This window comes from Pygocentrus nattereri, chromosome 6, assembly GCF_015220715.1.
Source record: "Pygocentrus nattereri isolate fPygNat1 chromosome 6, fPygNat1.pri, whole genome shotgun sequence".
NCBI lineage: Eukaryota > Metazoa > Chordata > Actinopteri > Characiformes > Serrasalmidae > Pygocentrus > Pygocentrus nattereri.
The window spans coordinates 3,177,274-3,202,273 of NC_051216.1; the positions used below are offsets into that span (position 1 = coordinate 3,177,274).

General features: G+C 43.5%; 1 protein-coding gene across 1 annotated transcript in view; it reads left to right on the forward strand.

Annotated features, from left to right (window-relative positions):
* Nucleotides 1-25,000, forward strand: part of znf804a (zinc finger protein 804A) — a 103,873-nt gene that overhangs the window by 63,696 nt on the left and 15,177 nt on the right. Inside the window, exon 2 of the mRNA XM_017688180.2 lies at nt 18,803-18,946. Coding sequence (XP_017543669.1) covers nt 18,803-18,946 — 144 coding nt within the window. The remainder of the gene's footprint in view (nt 1-18,802; nt 18,947-25,000) is intronic.

Genomic DNA, 25,000 nt, shown 5'->3' on the forward strand with positions numbered 1-25,000 from the left:
GAGTCATGCTCCACTCCGGTCTAAATGGGCCTTCAATAATTTATTACAAAGAAAGCAAATTATTATCCGCACGCAGAGCTCCACTTCGGAAAGGAATGATCAAAGTAAATGGCACCAGCAGCCAAAGAGTTCTCCACCGTTCCTCTTCAGGATGTGGAGGATCTGACATTTACAAAAGAATCAAATTAAGGCGAAAATCCTCTCAGGAGAATCCGCCTCGCTTTCCCAGCACAAACTCCGTTACCCATCAGGCAGCTGGAAACTGGCTTTTTCCACCCGAGCTTCCCTTTCCCTCGCCGTTCCAGATCGGGTAATTGTTTTTGTCCGAATATTGAGGAACGAAGAGATGTTCCGATTTCGCCGTGGCAGAAAAACCTTATCGACTCATCGCATTCCGTCAAAACAACAGCAGAGATGCTCCGGTGACCTTAACGTGATGGTTCTCCAAGGGTTCCTCGGTGAAGACAGTGGTTCTATGTAGATCCATGAGTGCTTAAATGGTTCTCTGCCTGGTGAAATCGTTCTTCAGAGTGATGATGTGTTGTATATGGTTCCATAAAGCACCGAAAAGGGCTTTGCTATTAATACGATGTTTAAAGCTTGACATCATAACAGTGCCAGAGGCCTTTTTGGTGCTATACAGAACCATTTTCAAAACGATGCTGTATAGAGCCATGTACAGCACGTTCTCCATCAGTCTGAAGAACCATTTCACCATGCAGAGAACCGCTTAATCATGGAAATGATTATTTGACTGTTCATGGTTCCACATGGAACCATTTCAGTCTTTCCTACTGAACCCTTGAAGAACCACCTTTTTTGAGCATATGTTATAGATTTGAATAATAAAATAACATTTATAGTCATACATACTTAAGAATATGGTTCTTTGGTTCTATATACAACTGTTAACACTGAAAGAACCCTTGGCGTTATTAAAGGGTTCTTTGCATCACGAAAGGAATCTTCAGACTGATAAATTGCATTGTACATGGTCCTATATGAAGTCTTTTGAAAAGGGTTCTATATAGCACCCAAAAGGGTCCTTCTATAGTTATGATGTCAAGCTTATTACAGTAGAAGAACCCTTTTTGGTGCTGTATAGAACCATATGTAACACATTGGATCATCAATCTGATGATCCACTTCTCTGTGCAGAGAACCATTTAAGCATGCAACAGGTTCTTTGAGTGTTTATGGTTCCATACAGAACCACTGTCTTCACTGAAGGACCCTTGAGGAAACACCTTTGAGTGTGTCTAGTGATTTTTAACGGTAACTAATATTCATAATCATACGTACTTAAAAAGACGGTTCTCCAAAGAGCCCTGCGCGTGATTAAAGAGTCTACTCTGCACCATGGAATGGGTTCTTCAGATGAAGAATGTGCTGTATGTGTGTCTGTATAGAACCTTTTTGAAAGGTGTTCTGCATAACGCCCAAAAGGGTCCTCCTATAGCTATGAGGTTAAGCTTATTGCAGTAGAAGAACCATTTTTGGTGCTATATAGAACCATTTTCATAAAGCTTTTGTTTAGAACAATAGACAGCATGCTCTCCATCAGTCTGAAGAACCCTTTGATGATGGACAGGGCTCTTTGAGACTTCACGGTTCTGCGTAAAACTTTAGTTTTTGGACTAAAGAGTCTTTTTCGGAGCGTAGATGTGAAGTAACATCACTGTAATGTGACGGTGTTTGTGTGTTTATAGTGATAACGTTCCACTCCTGACCGTGATCCTAACCTCAGAACTCAGACGCTGCTGCTCCGGTTACAGCGGTCAGGAGCGCTTAGCTGCTCCTGTTTCTCTCAGTGGGGATATTTTTATCCAGAACATGAACTAAAACAAGCAGCGCAGTAATAATCAGCGTCCGCTGCTCTTCGTTCCGCAGCGAGGCTGAGCCGTTAGATGTATGTGTGTCTGTTGGAACTGAAACAGCTCATAAAAATCCCATTACCACGCATCGGCTTTACGCGTGTACTGTACCCCACTCCCAGCGCCGCTATGAATATTCCAGAACAGAGCTCTCCGAGCCGCTCCGGCAGCTCTCCTGCCGTTCTCCGGCATCATTATCGTTTGGTTAAAAAGTCCTGGGAGGCGTCGTATTGATCCCAGATATGGAACATCATCAACTGTAGATGAGCGTTTGACCACAGAGCGCGGCCTGAAGACCGGAGAGCTTCACTTCCACGGACACTCGCTGCTTCTGCTGCTTGCAGGGTCTTCTTCAATGGGATTAAGCGCTCAGTCGACACATTGCACGACCTGCACTTACGTCTAGGGCTTCAATTAAACCTTTCAGTTTAGAATGTTAATCAGTTACTGAAGTTCAGATCAGCAATATCCAAATTTGGAGCAGCCACAAAGGAACATACCCCGTTGCTCTCATTGACAACAGTCTGAAACAGTTACACTGATGTCATAATATTAGTGATAGTAATAATATTCATGCTCTTTGATACCGTCCAAAATGAATAAAATCTTGTTCCATTAAGTTAAAAGGTGACATTTTTTCTTTCTCCTGTAAAATTCCAATATTTGTGAAGTTTTGTTCTTATAGGGACTAAATAGGTATTTACATATGGGCCATGTTATTACATATAGAATAAATACAGGACAGGATAATAATTACAATAATTACATATTAATAATCATACTTACATAACACAGAAATCATCTTCTTCTTCTTCTTCTTCTTCTTCTTCTTCTTCTTCTTCTTCTTCTTCTTCTTATTATTATTATTATTATTATTATTATTATTATTATTATTATTATTATTATTAGATGTGGATACCTGTCATCAGTGTTGATGCAGCAGAGATTTTCATGATGATTGGATTAGTAGAAACAGTCAGTTGGGAAAAAACATTTGACATTAATAATGTTTTTATAGGTGTGCTAATGTGTAACTGCTGACCGTTCACCAGATGATACAGCTGTGCAAATAGACTCTAAATAGAGGACGTCTGCTTATAAAATGGCCTGGTGGTGGTGGTAGTATTGTTAGTGGTGGTGGTGGTGGTGGTGGTGGTGGTGGTGGTGGTAGTAGTGCTATTAGTGATGGTGGTGGTAGTAGTGCTATTAGTGGTGGTGGTGGTAGTAGTGCTATTAGTGGTGGTGGTGGTAGTAGTGCTATTAGTGGTGGTGGTGGTAGTAGTGCTATTAGTGGTGGTGGTGGTAGTAGTGCTATTAGTGGTGGTGGTGGTAGTAGTGCTATTAGTGGTGGTGGTAGCAGCAGCAAGATAATTTGGGTTCACACTTTCATCACTTGCTTACAGTTCAACTATAAATATTCTTTATAATCAATGCAAAATGAGAATCAGATGTTTTAGTCAGAAACGTTCGGATAGTAAATTGAGATTCCTTCTATGCATTTTAGCGTTTTAGCTCCTCATTAATGTTACACCTTCTCTTATTGACGAACCATGAGACTGAGTCTGAACTCTGTTCTCCACCAGAGGGCAGTGTGGAGCCCGTGTCCTACGCTTTTCTTTAGAGTCCTTTGATCTTTGCTATTGCAGCTGAAGACGTGTCGCACTGAGGTAAAGGGAAGATGAGCATTTCTCTAATTTCTTAAAGACTTTAGATCGTAGCGCCTGAACTCTCATCTGGGGGTCAAAGTCTAGTGTTTTTGGTGGTCTGAGGGCCAAAAGACCGAACATATTAAGGCCTATTAAGACAAGGCGTGTTTAATTTTGCTTCTGTTCGTTCTCTTGGCTGAGGGGACGGGATTCGGGGCTCGTCCTGCCAGCTCAAGTTAAACGGCCCCAGTCTACCTGCACGTAAAACCTCCTCAGCTTCCAGATTATGTGCCGTGTATATGGAGAAACGTGGACTGTGCTTCTCATGCGTTTTATGGAGGGCTGCACAGACCGTGGGAGCACTGTGCAGAAAGTGGGTGGAGGTACTAAACGTGCAGCTGATTATATATTCCACCCAATTTCCGCTCAATTGACTTGCTTTGTTTTCTCCTGTGCCCTTTAAAGCTAATTGTAAATTTGCATTAGTGTCTCTAAGGACGCGTTATTGGGGGGTTTTCTCTAAGAATGGCCTCAGGTGCAGCAGTTAGATGGAGACACAAGCCTTGGACACCCTCTGAAGGAATGTTTACCATCAGAATAACACTGTTAAAACCCAGAGAGACCAGATTTATGCATGTAGGAATCTAAATGCTGGATCCCGCAGCCCAACAGAGCAAACTACAGCTCAGAGAAGTCAGTTGGGACTCAGACACGTCCACACTGCATAAATGATGCGCTGTGTGGCTGTAGAGGCTTGAATTTCTGAACTTTCATAGCGCAAAACATTAAATGATATTCTTTAGACTTTTACACTGCAGTCTTACAGTGAATCACACTGTAAGTGCTTTAATTCAAGCCCGTGATATTGATGATGGAGCCTGTTAGCCAGCTGACCGGCCCGGTTCTAGTTAAGGACATAAGTTGTCAGCCGCTCAGTTTAAACACGTTCTTTCTTCATCAGGTCACTCGCTGCTCCATGCGAGCAGCATTAGAGTCAAAGATCATTCCGTTTACAGCTCAGGGGTTTTGTGGTGCAGTGATGCAGAGCTCAGTTGTCGTAATGCGGTCATAGGAGTGTGTATATTGTGGATTCGAATGCAGCTCAGCCAATCAGATTTGAGGATTGCAGCTGCCCCGTTTTTATAATGTCTCTCTTTTGAACCCTGCGCCCCACGAGTGAGCAGTTTGTAGGTGGGGCAACACTCAGTTTTCACAAGCTGCAGTTTTAGTTCATTCTGCACTGTGGGCTCATATGAAGGCATGTTTTGTGCTGCGCATACACTCAGACGCACATCTGGCCCAGAGTGTAGCAATGTTCACTTTAATGTTGTGCATCATTATTTAAAGCCCTGCTCGGTGTGGATCCTGAAATCTGTGCTCTCTCAGCAGCGCAATCAGGGTAATTTGGGTTTATTCTTTCATCAGCCTGCTACGGTGCAGCTGAGGATATTATGCTCTGCGTATCACGGTGAAGATATCAGTGCTGTAGCCATCAGTGACAAAGCAAGAACACTGGTAATCAATTTTCTAAATAGATTTTCATATTCCCTGCTCTTTCCTCGGCAATTATATCGATCGCGAGTAAACAATGCGACGCTATTGTGCCGCAATTTAAAGAACAGAGAGTTTCAAGCGCTGTCGTTTTTAGTGCTATCTGAAGATGTTTGCAATTTCCTTTAAGTGACACAGAATCAGTCAGGGGTGTTGAAACCGCGCTGCACCACGCAGACGCATCAGGAGAGAGAGGTGAACATGCACGGCTGCTAGGTCTGAGTAGGAGCCAGCGCAGACACACGGGTCCGGTGGATGTCGGTAATTTGGGATCGATGACCAGCAGGAATCAGCAATGATAAATAATCACAACAGTAAACAACTGACAGTGTTATCACCATCAGCATGAACCTCACACCTAAAGAACCATCAGCATGAACCTCACACCTAAAGAACCATCAGCACAATCAGCATCATCACCTCAACCACCAGCATCATCATCATCAACGTAACCATCAGCACATTCTTCATCTTAAAACAGCATCATCATCATCACCATCAGCATGAACCTCACACCTAAAGTTTCAGCATCATCACCTGAACCATCAGCACAATCAGCATCATCACCTCAACCACCAGCATCGTCAACATCATCACTGTAACCATCAGCACAATCAGCATCATCACCTCAACCACCAGCATCGTCAACATCATCACTGTAACCATCAGCACAATCAGCATCATCACCTCAACCACCAGCATCATCATCATCACCGTAACCATCAGCACATTCTTCATCTTAAAACAGCATCATCATCATCACCGTAACCATCAGCACATTCTGCATCTTCATCTTAAAACAGCATCATCACTTTAACCACCAGCACAATCAACATCATCACCACACAGTAACCGCTACCATTATCATCTTATCCATCACCACCACCAGCCTCATCATCATCAGCATCAACACCGGTACCTTAACCATCAGCGCCATCACTATCAACTTAACCATCATCTCCACCAGCATCATACCTTAGCAATAGCACCATCATTATCATGATCACCACCAGCACAATCATCAATAACATCATCACCACAATCAACATCACCACTATCACCTTCACCAACAGTGTCATCACCACCATCATGATCATGATGACCACCCTCACCACATCCCATTATCATCACCATCTTAATCATCACTATCACCGTCACGATGGCCATCGTGTCTGAGTCCCAGTTTAAACGCCGTGCAGCTCTGAGGTGGAATACAGAGATTCTTTCTGGATCCTTCTTTTAATTCATGAGCCTCTGGCAGCGGCTCTACAGAGGAAACCTGCATGATCTACATCAATCAGGTGAATGTTCATCAGCACCTGGAGGCTTTTCAGGGAGCGGAGTAAGTGCAGGACTCGCGGTGCACACGGGTTCACCACAGCCGCGCCCCGCGCATCATTTGCAAAGCTAATATTTTAAAACTTTGTGTTTCCTCATAAATTATGCAGGAATTTTCTGGAAAAGAAATAGGCGAGGACCAGATTGCTTTTTTTTTTTTTTTTTTCGTTCGTTTTTCTCGGGCGAGTTATTGTTTGAGAGCTCCTGGAAGCAGGCATTAGTGAATCAGTGTGAAGTCTGTAATTAATGTTCTGATCCGATGGTGTTTGGTTTTCATGAATATCTTGATGACACCGAAACCTCATCCGCTTGAAGGATTATCCTCAGTACCATCAGCTCTTGTAGTGATAAATGTTTCAGGTTCCTCTGCACAGCGTATTTCTGATACGGCTTCGTGTTCTTCTTCTTCTTCTTCTTTTTTTCCTTCATCCTCACATAAAAGACATCAGTCATAAACCTGCTGTGCCGTAAAGAGTAGAAACATAACCCGTTTGATCACAACTCCATTTGAGCTCACGCCAATCATATATTCTCTTTATGTTCTATGAAGTTGCACAGCTGGAAGCCCCTGCTTGCATGACCCTGGGGTGACCTTGAGGAAAGGTCAGTGGACCATTAAAAAAGCTGACGACAGATGCTCTGCAGTGACCACACAACTGTATTTTTATTTAGTTTTCAGCAGTGAAGTTCATTTTAACCCCTTACATGCCCGGGGCCCACTGGGAGACCCAAAGTTTAATTACACATTTTAACTATAACCTAAGAATAGCTCAGCCAGTTTGCACTGAAGTCCCTGTAGTTGCTGAATAATAAGCCTAGGTATGCAGTAAGACTGGGATTTTAAGGCATTAAATCCACGAAAACAGAAATATCTGAATTTATGATCGCACACATTTAGACTTTTCTTATGTAAGGAACCTTCTAAAGCTCTACAACATGCACCCGATTTTACTATTGTGCTCCTCTTGCTCTGAACAGTGATATGACTTAGAAATTGGTGGATAAATAATGGGTAACACTTCAGTGTAAAGGGACATCATAATGCCCTTGTAATGTGCTTATTAAGCCTTAAACAGCCACTTAAACTGTCTGCTCATTACTGCTTTATTAAACAGTAACTAGGGTGAATTAAGCATTTTTCCAGAGCACTTGTAATGTTCTTCTTCTTGTTAGGCCTGTAGTTCAATTCCCAAGCGTTATACGTGATACAAATCATGGCAAAACATTAATAATCAATATGACCTCTTCAAATTTTACCAACTCAACTGTTTTCATTGACCACTGGCTTGACGAGGCCTAATGAAAGCATTAGAAATGCTCTGAAAAACGCCAAGGTATGATAATGTAGTAATGGGTTGACAGTTGATTATTTACTACTGTAATTACTGTAATGGTGCTGTAATTTCCCAATGTGTTAAAATGTTCCTCAATAATGTAAAAGGGTTAAAGATTTTTTTGGACCAAAATAATCATTGAGCCTTGACTGGTCAGGAGGCTCACAGCACTGCGTTTGGTCATCGCCTTTACATGTTGCAGCCTTCAGTAAACTCAGTATTGCAGAGGCTGATATCATGATTACATTTAGCAATTGATATGTTGTGATTAATTGATTAATGATAATTGATATGAATTGATATGTTGTGCAGCCCGAATAGCTCCCTTATATAATAATGCTAAAGTTTGTTTTCCTAAAATGTATCCATAATTTCAGCTTTAAGATGTAAATAAAGAGCCATTCAGAGTGTTTTGGTGTGAAACGCAGCATTTTAGAGGCAGTGGTGATTTAAGTGGCACTTTTTGATCCCACAAACGGGGAAATTTCTGCCTTTAACCCATTCCTGAAGTAAAACACCACACTCACACTAGGGGGCAGTCAGCACACTTGCCCGGAGCGGTGGGTGGCCCTATCCATGGCACCCGGGGAGCAGTTGGGGGTTAGGTGTCTTGCTCAAGGACACCTCAGGCATGGACTGTGAGCTCTGGGGATCGAACCGGCGACCTTCCGGTCACAAGGCTGGTTCCCTGACCTCCAGCCCACGACTGCCCCAGATGGTAACCAGATGTCAGGTTTTGGTCTAAAACCCATTTTAAACATTCATGGTGGAGGAATACATAGTATGCAGGGCGCTGTGAAGCAAAACAGATCTTTTTCAGATCTTCCATCATCGTCGTTCCATATAAAATCATATGATATAAAAAAGTTGTGTCGTAGTCATGGCGACGCCGGGGTCCTATTACCACCATGGTAAAGGCATCCGAGTTGGTAAGTTTGGCTACAAAGCAAACCACTCAGAAAGACGTTGTTTACAGCTCACTGATTGAAATATGCAGAATAATTTGAATAAAATCTGTGAAATTCTGCTTTAATTTAGCTATTGAGTCAACTTCCCCGAGTCGGGCCTATTGTGGAGGCTGCTGGAGGGAAACTCTGCCAGCATTGTTTTCCCCCGTGTGGAAGATTAAGCAGCGGCTGTGATTTTGGAGATTTTGCCGCAGTGGCGCCTCCGGAGCTATTTATGCCAGCCTCTCCTGTGTGGCAGCCCACTACTGGATTTCCTTTAAGTCGGGCGCTAATCCACTGTATGCAAATACGCCAGTCTTTTGATGTTTTAATGTAATGCCGGATTGCGAACTGCCGCTAAAAAAAGTGAAACAAAAGACAAATGTTTAGCCGACAAAACGGAGCTAAGTGCTCACCATTTCCCTGCATTAGAGCAGTCAATGAGACGGGGTTAAACAGCCCCGCATTAGGTTGCATAATGGTGCATTAGTCCGAATGCCAGGGCTCTCCGCTCGCAGGGGAATAATACAATTACGCTGATTAATACTAATAACAGTGCCGTGAGAGCGAGAGGACTGAGCTGCTGTTTGTCTGGGTCACGGCTTCATGGGCATCTCCTACTTCTCTCTCCCTGGACAGGTTTCTGTGGGCCGGTTCTGAGGTTATGATCCCACACCCACCTTTGTTGGGAATTAAAATATAATTTTTTGGTTAATAAAATTAAGGCAAATTATGTTTTGGTTGGCTAACTTGTTTTGATGTTTAGAGACTTTAACTTCAGCACCGATAAATATTACCTCTCCTAAAGACCTGGCTGGTTGTATATGGTCTAAGCTGGTCTTTGATGGTCATTGGCTAGATTCTTGCCAGACAAAGATGGTCAAGAAGGTTGGATATACTCAGTGATGTTCAGCTGGTTATACTAAGTAGACCTGCTTGGTCGATGCTGGCAGACCATTTTACCCATGAAACATAAAAACACAGCAAAAATCTAAAGGATGGTGGTCAATCGATAAAGCTTCCCTACAAGCACAGCATCTTTCTGAAGGCCCCCTACTGGCCATTCTACCACCGCAATGGAAAATGTAGTAAAAATATTTGTTCGCTGTTGAACTAGGACACTGTTGTTGCTCTCTCTGTGAACGTTGAGCTGCTAGTGAGGGATGAATTGGGAGGGATGGGAACCCCCTGCTGTGAAAACAAGGGACAGGACAGATCAAACTTTCTTCATATGAAAAACATGCATGCTGTCAAAATAATAAAAGAGCAATTAGACAATAACACTGATAGATGTTTATGTACTCGCTCACTCATGAAGACGGATATCCAGCATATGAACTTGAGTGAATCCCGTTCTTAATCCATAGGGTTTAATATGATGTCGGCCCACCCTTTGCAGCTATAGCAGCTTCAGCTCTTCTGGGAAGGCTTTACCACAAGGGTTAGGAGTGTTTATGGGAATTTCTGGCCGTTCTTCCAGAAGCGCATTTGTGAGGTCAGACACTGATGTTGGACGAGAAGGCCTGGCTCACAGTCTCCACTCTAATTCATCCCAAAGGTGTTCTATGGGGTTGAGGTCAGGACTCTGTGCAGGCCAGTCGAGTTCTTCCACATCAAACTGGCTCATCCGTGTCTTTATGGACCTGCTTTGTGCACTGGTGGGCAGTCATGTTGGAACAGGAAGGGGCCGTCCCCAAACTGTTCCCACAAAGTTGGGAGCATGAAATTGTCCAAAATCTCTTGGTGCTGAAGCTTTAAGAGTTCCTTTCACTGGAACTAAGGGGCCGAGCCCAACTCCTGAAAAACACCCCCACACCATGATCCCCCCTCCACCAAACTTTACACTCAGCACAATGCAGGCAGACAAGTACCGTCTCCTGGCAACCGCCAAACCCAGACTCGTCCATCGGATTTCCAGACGGAGAAGCGTGATTGGTCACTCCAGAGAACTCGTCTCCACTGCTCTAGAGTCCAGTGGCGGCGCTTTACACCACTGCATTCCACGCTTTGCATTGCGCTTGGTGATGTAAGGCTTCGATGCAGCTGCTCGGCCATGGAAACCCATTCCATGAAGCTCTCTACGCTGTTCTTGAGCTGATCTGAAGGCCACATGAAGTTTGGAGGTCTGTAGTGATTGACTCTGCAGAAAGTCGGTGACCTCTGCACACTATGCCCCTCAGCATCCGCTGACCGCTCTGTCATTTTACGTGGCCGACCACTTCGTGGCTGAGCTGCTGTCGTTCCCAATCGCTTCCACTTTGTTATAATCCCACTGACAGTGGACTGTGGAATATTTAGCAGTGAGGAAATTTCACGACTGGACTTGCTGCACAGGTGGCGTCCGATCACGGCACCACGCTGGAATTCACTGAGCTCCTGAGAGCGACCCATTCTTTCACTAATGTCTGTAGAAGCAGTCTGCAGGCCGAGGGGCTCGGCTTTATACACCTGTGGCCACGGAAGTGACTGGAACACCTGAATTCAGTGATTTGGAGGCATGAGTGAAAACTTTTGGGAATATAATGTTTCTTTTACTGCTGCACAATATACTAAAGTTTACTATTGTGCTCCTCTTGCTCTGAACAGTGATATAACTGTTCAGAGCAAGTGAAAAGTGAAAGTGAAATTGCAAAGTGAAATTGGTGGATAAATAATGGGTAACAGTTCAGTGTAGCGGGACATCATAATGCCCTTGTAATGTGCTTATTAAGCCTTAAACAGCCAGTTGTTGGCAGTGAACTGGCTGCTCTTCGCTGCATTATTGCACAATAACTACAGTAAATGAAACAGTTTCCAGACCTCTTGAAATGGTCTTGTTCTTAGGCCTCACCGAGTCAATATCGAGATAAAGTATATATGGTTAAAATCTCCTTGTAGTTTGGTTCCCAAGCATTGTACATAATATATCTCAACAACACATTAATAAACAATAATAACCTTTTCAAACATTAGCAACTGATCTGTGATGACTGTTGCCAATGACTGTTGGCTTGATAAGGCTTAATGAAAAAGCCGAGATGCTGCATAATAGTGCAGCAACAGGTCGCCAATCAATTATCTTCCACGGTCATTAATGGGTCATTCTATGGAAATGTCCATTTTTGTGTCCCTAGCATTGACAGATATATTACACTTAAAAAACATGTTACGGTTTTTTTAAATATATTTTCAAGTAAAATATTGACTTATTTTAACAATCACGCCTTCTTCAGCCATGAATTCAGCAATATTGGTTTTTAAATCAATTATCTAGAACTCCAAGCACCACAGAAGAGCTCGTCCCCACAGTCGTGTGTGAAGGCTGAGGCCGTATTTTGAAGAATAAAACACATTTTTATGCAATTTTAACTGCAATAATCTCTACATGACTGAGGAAGATATGATTTAAATGACAAAGAAAGAAAAGCCAAATAAAAATAATAAAATATGTAATAAAAGTCGTCAGGAGTCGTGTCACTGGTGTTACTGCGTCTCTTATTTTGAAATAAGTCACGCCGATGACGTCACTCGACCTTCTTTGACCTGTTGTCTGAGGATCTATGGAGAAAAGCTCATGGTGAGTCCACTGAGTCTCTCAGTTCTCAGAGATCTTCTCATTCAGCTCATGATCTCATATGAAGCTTCTAGCTGACGTCACTGGTGCGACCGACTTTATTCTGAGGTCACTGTGAAAAAATAGAAACACAAATGGATTAAATTCCGTATTTTAGTGGACGTTCCCTGATGGACAGCGTGTGGTTTGATGTTCTGTGAAATGCATTGATCATTAAAAACGTCTCTGGTGTTTCCTTTATTATGAGGAACACCGATGACGGTCAGTCACACCAGTGACTCCTATGGAGAGACGGTAAGCTGGACGCTTCTGTAGAACGACCCGACTATAATTACACTGTAATTCCCCATTTGCTAGAATGTTACTCAACAATGTAACATGGTTAAAGATGGTTTGACCCAAAATAATTGGCTTTTGCTGGATTAAACATTTAAACAATTGGATAAAATAGCTATTAAACAGTTCTCCTAGGGATGGTAGAGAAACTGTAAACGTCACGTGGGTTGATGGGAACACAGATGGGTTACTGACAGCGTGCCAATGAGAGAAGCTAGTGTGGATGAATGGAGAAGTAGTAATGTGTTACCTCATAAAGCTGCAGTGTCCAGGTTTCTCCATGGGTTGTGTAGAGTAAGTTGCAGCGGTGGGGTCCGTTAGTATCGCGAGCAGAGCAGCTTCACCAGAGACGTCACCAACCAGGTTTTAGTGCCCAAGTTTGAGAAGTTCAGGGAACCTGCGATAGCAGAACTTCCTTCGGGGGCTCAGGGGAGGAGGGGGAGTCTCTCAGCGGGACTCAAAGCCGGCGCTAAGCGGCTGCCTTCCCCCATGCGGTGATTAGATCTATCTGCTGTGTAAATGACTTCACAGCTTCACGCCTCTTCATCTGCATCAGGCTTTTCCATCACAGCTTTGTTGTTGTTAAACAGCAGCGCTGCTTTTCTCTTCTACACAGGCTGGAGGAGAAAATGAATTGAGTTGTGCTCAGGTTTATTTTGGTTTCCTCCACAAACGCGAATCAGAGTCACTTTATTGGCAGAGGATTTGTATGTAGAAGAGATTCGCCGTGGAGAAAATTGTTCAGACAGTACAGGATTCAAACAGTAAACAAGTAAACACATCATAGACATCGCTAGAATATTTGGACGCAAGTCAGAAGGTGTTGTGTGTCAGATATATGGATGATTCCATCGATTTGATTCAGAGTCATGGAGGAAAACACATTTGACTTGAAACTGACTTAAAATCCTTTCGCTTTGAGTGACCCTCAATGTTAATTAGCTTTATTTTGTTGAAACTAATGACTGATTGTTCCATTTTGTCACCACCAAAACAAGCATAACCATCCAAACTGTGACAAACGTGTCAGTCGTGACGGTTTCGGTGACCATTTTCTCTCGTTTTGAGAGGAAAACTCTAACTCAACTTTGACCAGCTGTTCACACAGAAAATCATCATATTTTACATTAAATACACTAAAAAGTGCTGAACTGCAGAAAAAATACAGATTCTCAATGTTCCTCACTGACTTTCAGGCTTTGGGACACATTTACTTCAAAACAGTGGATCTAACTGCTCACCATGTGGCCACGAGGGACTGGGATGCAGCCACACTCCCTGCTCTGAAATGCAGGGGCGTGGCTAAAACAAGGCTCCGCCTACAGACTAAAAGTCTGTGTTATAGTATTGACATGAAAATGTGGGACAGAGTTTTTTAAATTCTTTTATTTATTTGTTTATTTTTTTCCAAATAAACTCATGATGGATTTATATCTTTCAACTTCACTTTATAAGAAATCAAAAATCTTTTATTTATTTATTTTTAATTGTAAGAATTCTTTTGAGAAGTGTAAATCTAGGAGTTAGGGTTTGGACAGACTCCTCCCAACAGAAAGTGCCCTGTAAATAATAATTATGTATATATTTAGCTTTTATTGCTGTCTCTGTTCATTTTAACTGTGGCTCAAATGGTCCATATTGAATTAAGTCAAGTGTAAAAGTTGCAAAAATTTGCTTCCTCTCAGTAATTTTAACAGGAAAAAACGAATTTCAAATAAACGAATTTAAATTTGTACTTTAGAGGCACAGAAGATTGAATTTCTGCATTTAGACTGGCCTCAACTTCTTCTACAGTCACCAAATTAGAACTGAGCTTGTTTGTGTTCAGTGGCCAACAAGGATCAGTACGTTTACCGTTAGTAGACTAATCACTGGAATCATGTGCGTTATGATATCGACACGTCAGCGCCGTTTATATGTTTATCACAGCTGCTCGAACTAATTAAAGATGGAGGAAACATTGAAGAAATCAGACCTGGACCAGGGTCACGCATGCTAGATCAAAACCAAGTCGGCAGGTCTGAGCAAACAGCATTGAGCAAAGACCAAAACAAAGACAAGAGGCATAAATACCGACGAGGAACACGTTGCCATGGTAACAGAACATGTTTTGGCTGGCCATCCAGAAACGAATGGACTTTTCCTGAGTTTAGCCCTGGTGTTTACAACTTTGTCAGCCACTCAGACGAAATGTACTTGCTGTAAACTTGGCGTCCGATGATCTTCAGGCATCCATGGGCGTTTTATACACACACACACACACACACACACACACACACACACACACACACACACACACACACACACACACACACACACACTATACACAATAAGGTGTTCATTAATGACCCAAACTCAGTTCTGTTAAAGTGCGTCTGAAAGGAAATGGGTGACCTCAGTGCTGACCTCAGTGCTGACCTCAGTCACAGTGTAAGTGAAGTGTACAGGGTTCTGAGTTCTCCTTCTGGTTCTCTTTGGCAGTGATGGGATCTCTGTGATGGGTTACCTGTTCACACCACAACTCCTTTAGAACTCGGAGCTCACCTGGGTGACACTGAATTATGGCTGGTGCTGAAGCCCATCGCTGACTAGGTCTGTGGGATTAGCACTGTTAGAAAGCATTAAACCGTCGCCCTGTTCATCTTCCATCTGCCTTCCTTTTCATTCTGACGTTTATTATCAGGCTGTCTCCTTTTCTAAAAGCAGTACTCGACTGGAAGCTGCACACTACAGTGATTTCACCACAGGTGAGGGATTAAGACCCCTTGAAGTGGCGTCTTAATTCCGGTTGTCCGTGTCAGTCTGAGACCTGATGTTTGGTGCCGTGTTTGGGCAGAAGGGGCGCAGTGAGAGAAGCTCCTTTCATCATTTGTGCGTATAACAGACATATTTAGCAGCGTGTCGTCGTCATGTTCTCACCTTAGGTGAGGGAATTAGGCCTCTCACCAGTCGTTAGCTCATTTGAATGACCTGCTGTTGCAGGAGGCTCTGAATCAGCAGGAACGTGCTGGAAAACATGAGTGTGTGGCTGAGACACTTTACACCCCCTGGCGATTTTTACCAAAAATCCCTCCCACCTTGCTGGTGTACCATTACAGTCTGTAGCCCATCTGTTGATGCGCAGTTTGTGTTGGCCATCCCCTAGTCCTTCATCAGTGGTCAGCTTCTATTTATTTTTGGGTGGTGGTCCACTGTCAACCTAGCAATGACATTGAACTGTGTAAAAGCCGTGGGGCTGAGGGTGCTAATAAACTGTGGAGCAACAGATGGGCTACAGTGTGTAACTGTATATCTATACAGTAAAGCTATTGGGGAGGTGTTTCTAATAATGTGGCCAGTGAGTTGAAGCACCAGGTGAGTGTTTCTAATAAAGTGGCCAGTTAGTAGAAGTACAAGGTGGGTGTTTCTAATAATGTGGCCAGTGAGTTGAAGCACCAGGTGAGTGTTTCTAATAAATTGGCCAGTTAGTAGGAGTACAAGGCGGCTGTTTCTAATAAAGTGGCCAATGAGTGGAAGTACAATTGAGGTGTTTCTAATAAAGTGACCAGTGAGTGGAAGCACAAGGCAGGTGTTTCTAATAAAGTGGCCAATGAGTCGAAGTACAATTGAGGTGTTTCTAATAAAGTGACCAGTGAGTGGAAGCACAAGGCAGGTGTTTCTAATAAAGTGGCCAGTGATGGGAAGCATAAGGCGGCTGTTTCTAATAAAGTGGCCAGTGAGTGGAAGTACAGTTGAGGTGTTTCTAATAAAGTGGCCACAATCGACCTTCTTGACTAAGTAAACATGCACACTTCATTGGTCACTTATGGTCACACACTTCATTGGTCTGTCCTCTGATAAAACAATAGGAAGAAGTGTTTCCATAGCAATGCAAACACATTCTGAATGTGGTTAAGAAATCAGAGTGCATCCAACAGTAAAGGCAGCATGGTGCTTCTTTCATACAGTGATAGGAAACTGATCCATTTACTGACGGACGTGGCCATGCAAGCTCACCAGCTCCCCTGTGGACAGATTTTAATCAGATACAGGAGACAAACACAACCGTCATAAACTAATTACCCGCCACATGTTGGGTAAGAAAGGGTTAAAAAAGCTTTACCCGCCTTCCTGCAGGCCTGAGGTTGAGTTATACTGGGAACACATTGAAATGATCCGTCCTCTGGAGCTCCTCTGCCTTCCTCGCCGTCACTGGGTTTGGAGAGCCTCTGGGGAATTTGAGTTTTTATGCATCTCGCTTTTGAATCTTCCAGGTTTCATACATCCTGACCGATGACTAAATTCGATTTAAAATAGAATCTGCCCCTGGTGAAGCTACTCTCTTCCCAGATTTGTTGTAAATCAATATTTAATAACATGTATAAAAAACAAACGGGCGAAGATGAGCATTCCGCTGAGGCGCTGTATTAGGGCTGTATTAGTTTTAGGGTGGCCGTGTTTTCAGAGCGCGTACGACAAGTGCTCCTCCAAAACAAATTACGGCCATACATCAAAACAGACATCAGCGGCGTATCTGTGAGCAGATCGGTAGCAGACAAATAGCTGTTCCGGAGCAACGCGCTCCGTCAGCGTGAAAAATCTGCTCCCCGATAACCGACCTGAAGATGAAAATTCCCAAACTCAGAGTGACGGAGAGCAGGTCAGAGCCTTATCATGGATTTGGTTAGTCAGAGGCTCTGAACAAACACCTGATAGTGATGCCCACCTCAGTCGACTCCGAGACGAATCAATAAAGGAGTCGGTACCGGTTTCCTTTTACCCTCACAGCGAAAGTGAGATCTCAGCAAGTGCAAACACTCTCAAGCTTAATGTAGCTATTATCTCACATGATGCTGTGATATTATTATTATTATTAAATTATGGAGTTTATTTTCTATACATTTTTACTTATTTTGAGTAATTTTATCTACTAAAAGTGTCTTATTCCATTGTCAGATCATTTTACTTGTTGAGAGAGAGAGAGAGAGCAGATTTCCATTTTAGTGGAGAACCATTTAACCATGAAAAAAATAAAGTGGTCAGTAAGTGGAAGCACAAGGTGGGTGTTTCTAATAAAGTGGCCAGTGAGTAGAAGTGCAAGGTGGGTGGGTGTTTCTAATAAAGTGGCCAGTGAGTGGAAGCACAAGGCAGGTGTTTCTAATAAAGTGGCCAATGAGTGGAAGCACAAGGTGGATGTTTCTAATAAAGTGGCCAGTGAGTGGAAGCACAAGGTGGATGTTTCTAATAAAGTGGTCAGTGAGTGGAAGTGCAAGGTGGGTGTTTCTAATAAAGTGGCGATCAATAAAGGTAGACTGATTGTTTGATATCCTAGTGCTGGGGTGGTCTTGGAGGGCCAGTTTGGTGATTTACCTGCTCCAACACACCTGGTTACACTCATATGTTAATTGCCAGGTTAAGTGGGTGTGTTTGAGAAACTGTGCTGGACACTGGCCCTCCAGGACTCCTGTCCTAGTGTGTTTGCTGATGGTAGACTTTGTTTCTTCTGGGTTCGTTTTTGTTGTTGCTCCATTTTGACAGTCATCTGCTCCGACTCATCACTCAGAAACTACGGCTGCTTTGCTTGTCAGTGAAATGGCCTGATTTACGTTTAAACAGGCAGTTCTCGGGTACAGCGAGCTCTGAAACCGATATTGATCATAAAGAGTGGTCTTGGTTCCATTTCTTGAAGCGTTGCAACACAAATGCAGTAAAAAGAAAACTGATTCCTGGACTCTCTGGATTGTTTCTCCACCTCAGTATTTCATTGCTAAAATGAAGCGCCGTTCTTGACTACGCAACATCCAGCCACAGCGCCCACTAGTGGCTGTATTAGTTGGCGAGTCAATGCAGATGAAAGTGCATAGTTGTGAATAAGCCTCTCGTTTTTCTAAAACGGATGTCTGTTTACGAATACGTGACATACTTGAACTCAAACCTGATCATTTAGCTGAGCTCGTGGGGAAGCGCTGGGCTCATGGAGCACAGAATGTGCAGGAATTTGTGTTTGGTGTATCAACATGTAGTATTCTGATATCAAGGTCAGCAGATAAAGTATGTTATTTTATTTCCACTCCGCCCCCTCATTCCTCCAGTTGGCTTCCTCACGGGCCACTGAGTCACGGGCAGCGAAGAGCCGGCGCGTCTGACTCAGTATCCTGCGTGGCTGCATGTAACGCTATAGCTCAGGTATTGCTGTGCAGAGCTCCATGTCTGATGGATCGCTGTGTTTTGCGGTGTGTTCCAGGATTATGCTGAGAAGGAGAAAACCTTGGCCAAAGCCCTGGAGGACCTCAAGGCCAACTTCTACTGTCAGCTGTGTGACAAGCAGTACTACAAACATCAGGAATTCGACAACCACATCAACTCCTATGACCATGCGCACAAACAGGTAAGGCAGCCATGGCTGGAATCCCAGGAGCTCCAAATGGCCAGAGCTGGGAGAAAGACAGTGGAGTTTCAAGGTCACTCCATTTATTTATTTATATATAATATGTCATCGCTGCTGTCAGGACAAAACCTCATAACTTTACAGGAGAAGGAAAGAAACTGCTTTAATTTTAATGGAAGTAAAGTTTGAATGGAACCAGACATTTTTCCAAGTAGTTTTCTTTTGGTTCATTCATCAGGAAATGTACACATAATGTAAAGATAAACAGGTTTTTTCAAATTATGTCAAAAATTGAAAAATGACGAAATGGAGATACGAGGTTTTGTTCCAACATATATTAAATATATCGCTGTTATCTGAAGAAAACCTTAAAAGTTCTGGTTCCATTGACTTGCATAAAAATGAAAGTGTGTTTTTTTTCCTTTTCCTGTAAAGTTAAAATTTTGGAGATGCAAGGTTTTCAGTGATGTGTGTGTGTGTGTGTGTGTGTGTGTGTGTGTGTGTGTGTGGTGAAATGTTTGGACGCATCTACTCAAATCAAGGGATAAATCTTTATTTTTACTATTTTCCATTTCAGAATGATGACATCAGTCAAAAATGTCCAAACTCTGATCATTTACACCTGATTATTTTATCCTGCTCAGGTCGATAATGTCTGTGCGTCATCAAAGGACGATGTAGATAAAATAACAAATATTTGGTGATTGTTTCATACTACAGACATACTTTCATTTTGCCTGGAAAAATAGCATTGCTCTGGCGAAAAGTGAGCAAAATGGCTTCTGATTGGTCGATGAGTCAAGACCACAGCCTCTGATTGGTCACCAGACGCGACCCAAGGCATCGGTGGACAGCTAACAGCCATGCTAACGACAACAGTAACTCTGTTTAGCACAGAGAAACAGATGCATAACCACAGAAGACATTCAGTGTTGGACTTTTTCATTATGGAATTATTTAACAAAAGCTCCAAAAAGACTGGATTACAAAGCTTCTCACAGGGATACGATCACACTGAAGCCGTCATTGGGACGGCAAAGTATACGTCTGTAACTTGCAGCTTTCCCAAGATATTTATTCTTCTGTGTACAACAGCCTTTATTGTCGCATACAACATTGTTGACCAGAGAGGGTTAAAGTGGTGATATTTAGGATGACATAACCAGTCAAATTCATACTACACACAAACAAACAGGGGCAACATTTCACCAGAAAGTTGTGGTGTCAACCACTATCGCAAGAAACCAGGAGATGCACAGTTCCCCTTTTTCCTACTTCACTCCTTACCAGTCCAGAAGAAATGTTGCGAGCTCAGAACCCTTTACTTTCCATTACTCTTGTTTTGTGTCAGTTAATGTTGCTTCTTTTCTTTGCTGCTAAACGTGTTTTATTGCTAGAAGCGATGGTGGTGATGGTGGTTGCTCGCCAAGAGCTTCAGCCGTCTTTGTTTTCACTGTTCCTTTCATTGGCTACCTGTACTTATACAGCCTAACTGGGGCGGGACGTTCAACATGATTGACAGGTTAGAACGCCCTCAGGGCAGTGCTAATGTTTCTGCGTTTCGGCTCCAGTCTGATGGCAAACTCGCTGCAACAGTGACTCGTTATCACCTCTTGAGGTACAAAGTGGTATTACGAGGCAGGAGGGGTCAGTTCTAACTTCAGTAGATTTCTCTGCAACATGGTTTATAGATATCAGCACGTTTCATACCATTATTTTAATAGTGATTTTTTTCATGCTGTTGATAATTGTGACCTGTGATTTAGATCTCAAGTACAGAACCGTTCACAGCGGTGCTGATATGAACCAGAATCTTCCGGTCTTAGCTAAGATCTGACAACTCTCCTCATTATTCGCCGCCACTGTGGAGTTTTATTTCATGAGTTTTCGCCAGTCACGAAGGTGGGCGGCACGGTGGCGCGGTGGGTAGCGCTGTCGCCTCACAGCGAGGAGGGCCGGGCGACCGGGGTCCTCTCTGTGTGGAGTCTGCATGTTCTCCCCGTGTCTGTGTGGGTTTCCTCCGGGTTCTCCGGTTTCCTCCCACAGTCCAAAGACAGGCAGTCAGGCCGATTGGACATGCTGAATTGCCCCTGGGTATGAGTGACTGTCTGTGTCTGTCTGCCCTGCGATGGACTGGCATCTGTATCCTGCCTTCCGTCCGAAGACTGTTGGGATAGGCTCCAGCACCCCCTGCGACCCTGACGGAGAAGCAGTTTAGAAAATGGATGGATGGAGTCACGAATGTGTCCAGGACTAAACCACCATTTTACAATATGAATCAATAGAACAGCAGTATTTTGTTAGGAGGCTGCGGGTTTTTATCCTAAAATTAGGACAGAATGTTTTTTAGCAAGTGTAAAGGTCTTAAATGCATTCGGGCATTTTCATCTGATCAAAGCGTGTTGTTTCACTGGCAGATCATTTTAGTTGTTTAAACATCATCATTTCCTGAAATGAGCAAAATTATCGAAGTTGAAAAATCTGCCAATGGAATAAAACACTTTCTCAGATAAAGTCACTTAAAATAAGGAAAAACGCACAGAAACAGGCCAAATAATCTTCTGACGAAAATCTGACAAAAAATAACACATTAGGTTTATTTTTAATGTCCTAATATATGCTGCTGTTAATAATGGCTCATCAGTTCAACCTGACAAATGACTTCATGTGGTAACAAGTAAATTCTTTCAAAGTCTTTTGTTGAGTTGAATAAAACTAATTCAGTTGCTTGTTATTACATGACGTCATTATTTAGTGGCGAGCCTTTGTTTGTTTGTTTGTTTAAACAGTGCAGAAAGTTCCTACATGAGCTGGTTCTGAATTCACTGCCTGATGACTGAGACGCTGTTTTATGAGAGTTTAGAGAACTTCAACTCCATTCATGGTGGAGGGAGACATGCAGGGCGCTGTGCGGCAAAATAGTCCCCAAAGAAAACTCATTATTCCAGATTTTCCACTGTTTTCCATCATCAACATTCCATACAAGCTCAGAAGACTCGTGTAGGTTCTCTGGTGGTTCTGGATGGTAAATAAAGTGTCTATATCTGTGTTGTAGTCATGGCGACGCCTGGTTCCCATCACCACCACTGTAAAGACGTCTGAACCACTTCACACCAAACCCTCTGGATCTCTGATTACACCTCACACACTGAGTTATGGAGAAAATGTTGGGAATGTTGAAAAGTGAGCCGAGGCCGTTTTGTTTTTCTGTGGAACATAAATCCAGTCAGGTGGCTCCAAACGTTGAAGGCAGAAGATGGATGTTCCGGAAGCGGAAGCTCAGGGCGGAGTTTTAGTTCAGGTGTTATAGATCAGGACGAGGCAGGACGATCGGAAGCCGCCGCGTCTCGCTGTCTTTCATCGTCGTCGTCGTTGTTGTTGTTGTTGTTGTTGTTGTTGTTGTTGTTGTTGTTGTTGTGCCCTGGCTGGTGAGTGAGTGTGTACTGATGCAGTCTAAGCTTTTCTGACCTGTTCTCAAGTGCTGCACATTTATAATGCTGAAATGTGGCTCGGCTCAGCGGCGCTGTAATGAAAAGAGACTCCTCTCCGAGCCCCACGGCGAGAATATTTCTGTTTGAATGCGCTCGGTCCCGCCGGTAATGTAATTCACTCAGACATGTGGGTAATTCTATGCAGTGTGATTCAGAAAAATGTGACATGTTTTATCAGCAAAAAAAAAAAAAAAAAAAGAGGGTGGCTGTTCAGACCTCCCACGAAAAGCCCCCCTTTCAGAGGAAACCGCTGAAATGTGCGCTCTGCTCGTGTGCGGAGTCACGGGCGGCGGCTTTGTTTTGGAGCAGACCTTTAATACTGTGGTGAAGCTGTATTTCCACTGTGTTCGTTATCAGCGCTGACCCCCCAACACCGAGTCCCAGACCCCCCTGTTGAACAGCGCTGCAGCAGGGGAATGAGGGATTATTCAGGAGGAACTGGCGCCCCCGGCCCTGTCATAGTCACACATGCATGCGCTTCTCCTCATCTGCATTTCCGCAGGCCGACCTCAGCGCCGCCGGCTAGCATTAAACTATTCACAATCACAGCCACTTCTATTAGTATTAAACTGCGTGTTTATACACCGGTCAGGCACAACGTTCTGACCACCTCCTCGTTTCTACACTCACTGTCCACTTTATCAGCTCCACTTACTGTATAGCTGCACTCTGTAGTTCTACAGTTACAGACTGTAGTCCATCTGTTTCTCTGATACTCTGTTACCCTGTTCTTCAGTGGTCAGGACCCCCATGGACCCTCACAGAGCAGGTACTGTTTGGGTGGTGGGTCATTCTCAGCACTGCAGTGACAATGATGTGGTGGTGGTGGTGTGTTAGTGTGTGTTGTGCTGGTCTGAGTGGATCAGACACAGCAGTGCTGCTGGAGTTTTTAAACACCTCACTGTCACTGCTGGACTGAGAACAGTCCACCAACCAAAAATATCCAGCCGACAGCGTCCTGTGGGCAGCGTCCTGTGGGCAGCGTCCTGTGGGCAGCGTCCTGTGGGCGGCGTCCTGTGGGCGGCGTCCTGTGGGCGGCGTCCTGTGGGCGGCGTCCTGTGGGCAGCGTCCTGTGGGCAGCGTCCTGTGACCACTGATGAAGGACTAGAGGATGACCAACACAAACTGTGCAGCAGCAGATGAGCTGTCGTCTCTGACTTTACATCTACAAGGTGGACCAACAAGGTAGGAGTGTCTAATAGAGTGGACAGTGAGTGGACACAGTGTTTAAAAACTCCAGCAGCACAACACACACTAACACACCACCACCACATCAGTGTTACTGCAGTGCTGAGAATGACCCACCACCCAAACAGTACCTGCTCTGTGGGGGTCCGTGGGGGTCCTGACCATTTTTACAGTGTAGTAAACATTATTAATTTCAGCATTTTAAATGTAATCAATGCTGCTGATCGTTTATTGTAGGAGTATTACGAGCTTTTTAAACCTGTTTGCATCTTTTTAATTAATTGTCTACACTGTAGAAACGGCTCATCAGATCAACCTATAACAGGCACTTCATGTGGGAGTTTTACTCCACCCAAATCACTCAGCTAACCTGAGCTCACTTCCTCCGCGAGGAGTGCAGAGTCACGGGCGGAGTGTTTGTTTTGGGGTTCAGAAATACTGCAGTAACCTTTAATACTGAGTTAAAGCTCCGCCACATGCAGCTGGAACATGATGAGAACCGACTGTGCTCTGACTGTGGAATGTGTCCCAGGCTTTGACATCTGCTGCCGCTGCGAGAGACGTGCTGGAAAGACCTAATGGGTTTCGGCTCATTGGCTGAATCATACGTTTATTTACATTTCCAAAATCTCCAAAACGTTAACTTTACAGGAGAAGAAGAAAAACATGATTCATTTTGATGGACGTTAATTGATCAAAATATTTTTCCATTCATCATCAAATTTAGGCACATGGTAAACGTCTGGCATTTACCTAAAACCTACAAAACGACAAAAGGTGAGATACAAGGTTTCGTTCCAATAGCAGTGATGTGTGTGTGTGTGTGTGTGTGTTTATGGATTGAAACCTTGAATTTCCAAAATGTTAACTTTACAGGAGAAGGAAAAAACTCACTATACTTTTACTGTAAGTCAATGGAACCAGACATCTGTCCAAGTCATTTTTGGGCTGTTTTTTTGGTCCATTCATCATAAAATTTACACAGAATGTAGAGGACAACAAGTATTTTTAAATCACTTGAAAAACTGTAAAACGACAAAAATAGAGATGTGAGGTAAATATATAAAAATGCTGGGCAGAAAAAACTCAATCGTTTACACTTCAAATACAACAAAATCCATATTACAGCGCAACAGGTGTTTGTGCCTGTGTGCTCTACAGCTGTGTGTGTGTGTGTGTGTGTGTGTGTGTGTGTGTGTGTGTGTGTGCCTTGTCTCTGGTGTGTCTGTGTGTGTGTGTGTGTGTGTGTGCGCTGGCCCTGTCTGAGCTCTGCATGTGAGTGTGATGGATGAGGATGAGGAGCTGGAGTGAGTGGGTGTTGAGGGTAATGGAGTGCTAGACACCCACGAACGCTCTGCATGCTCACACTGAGACA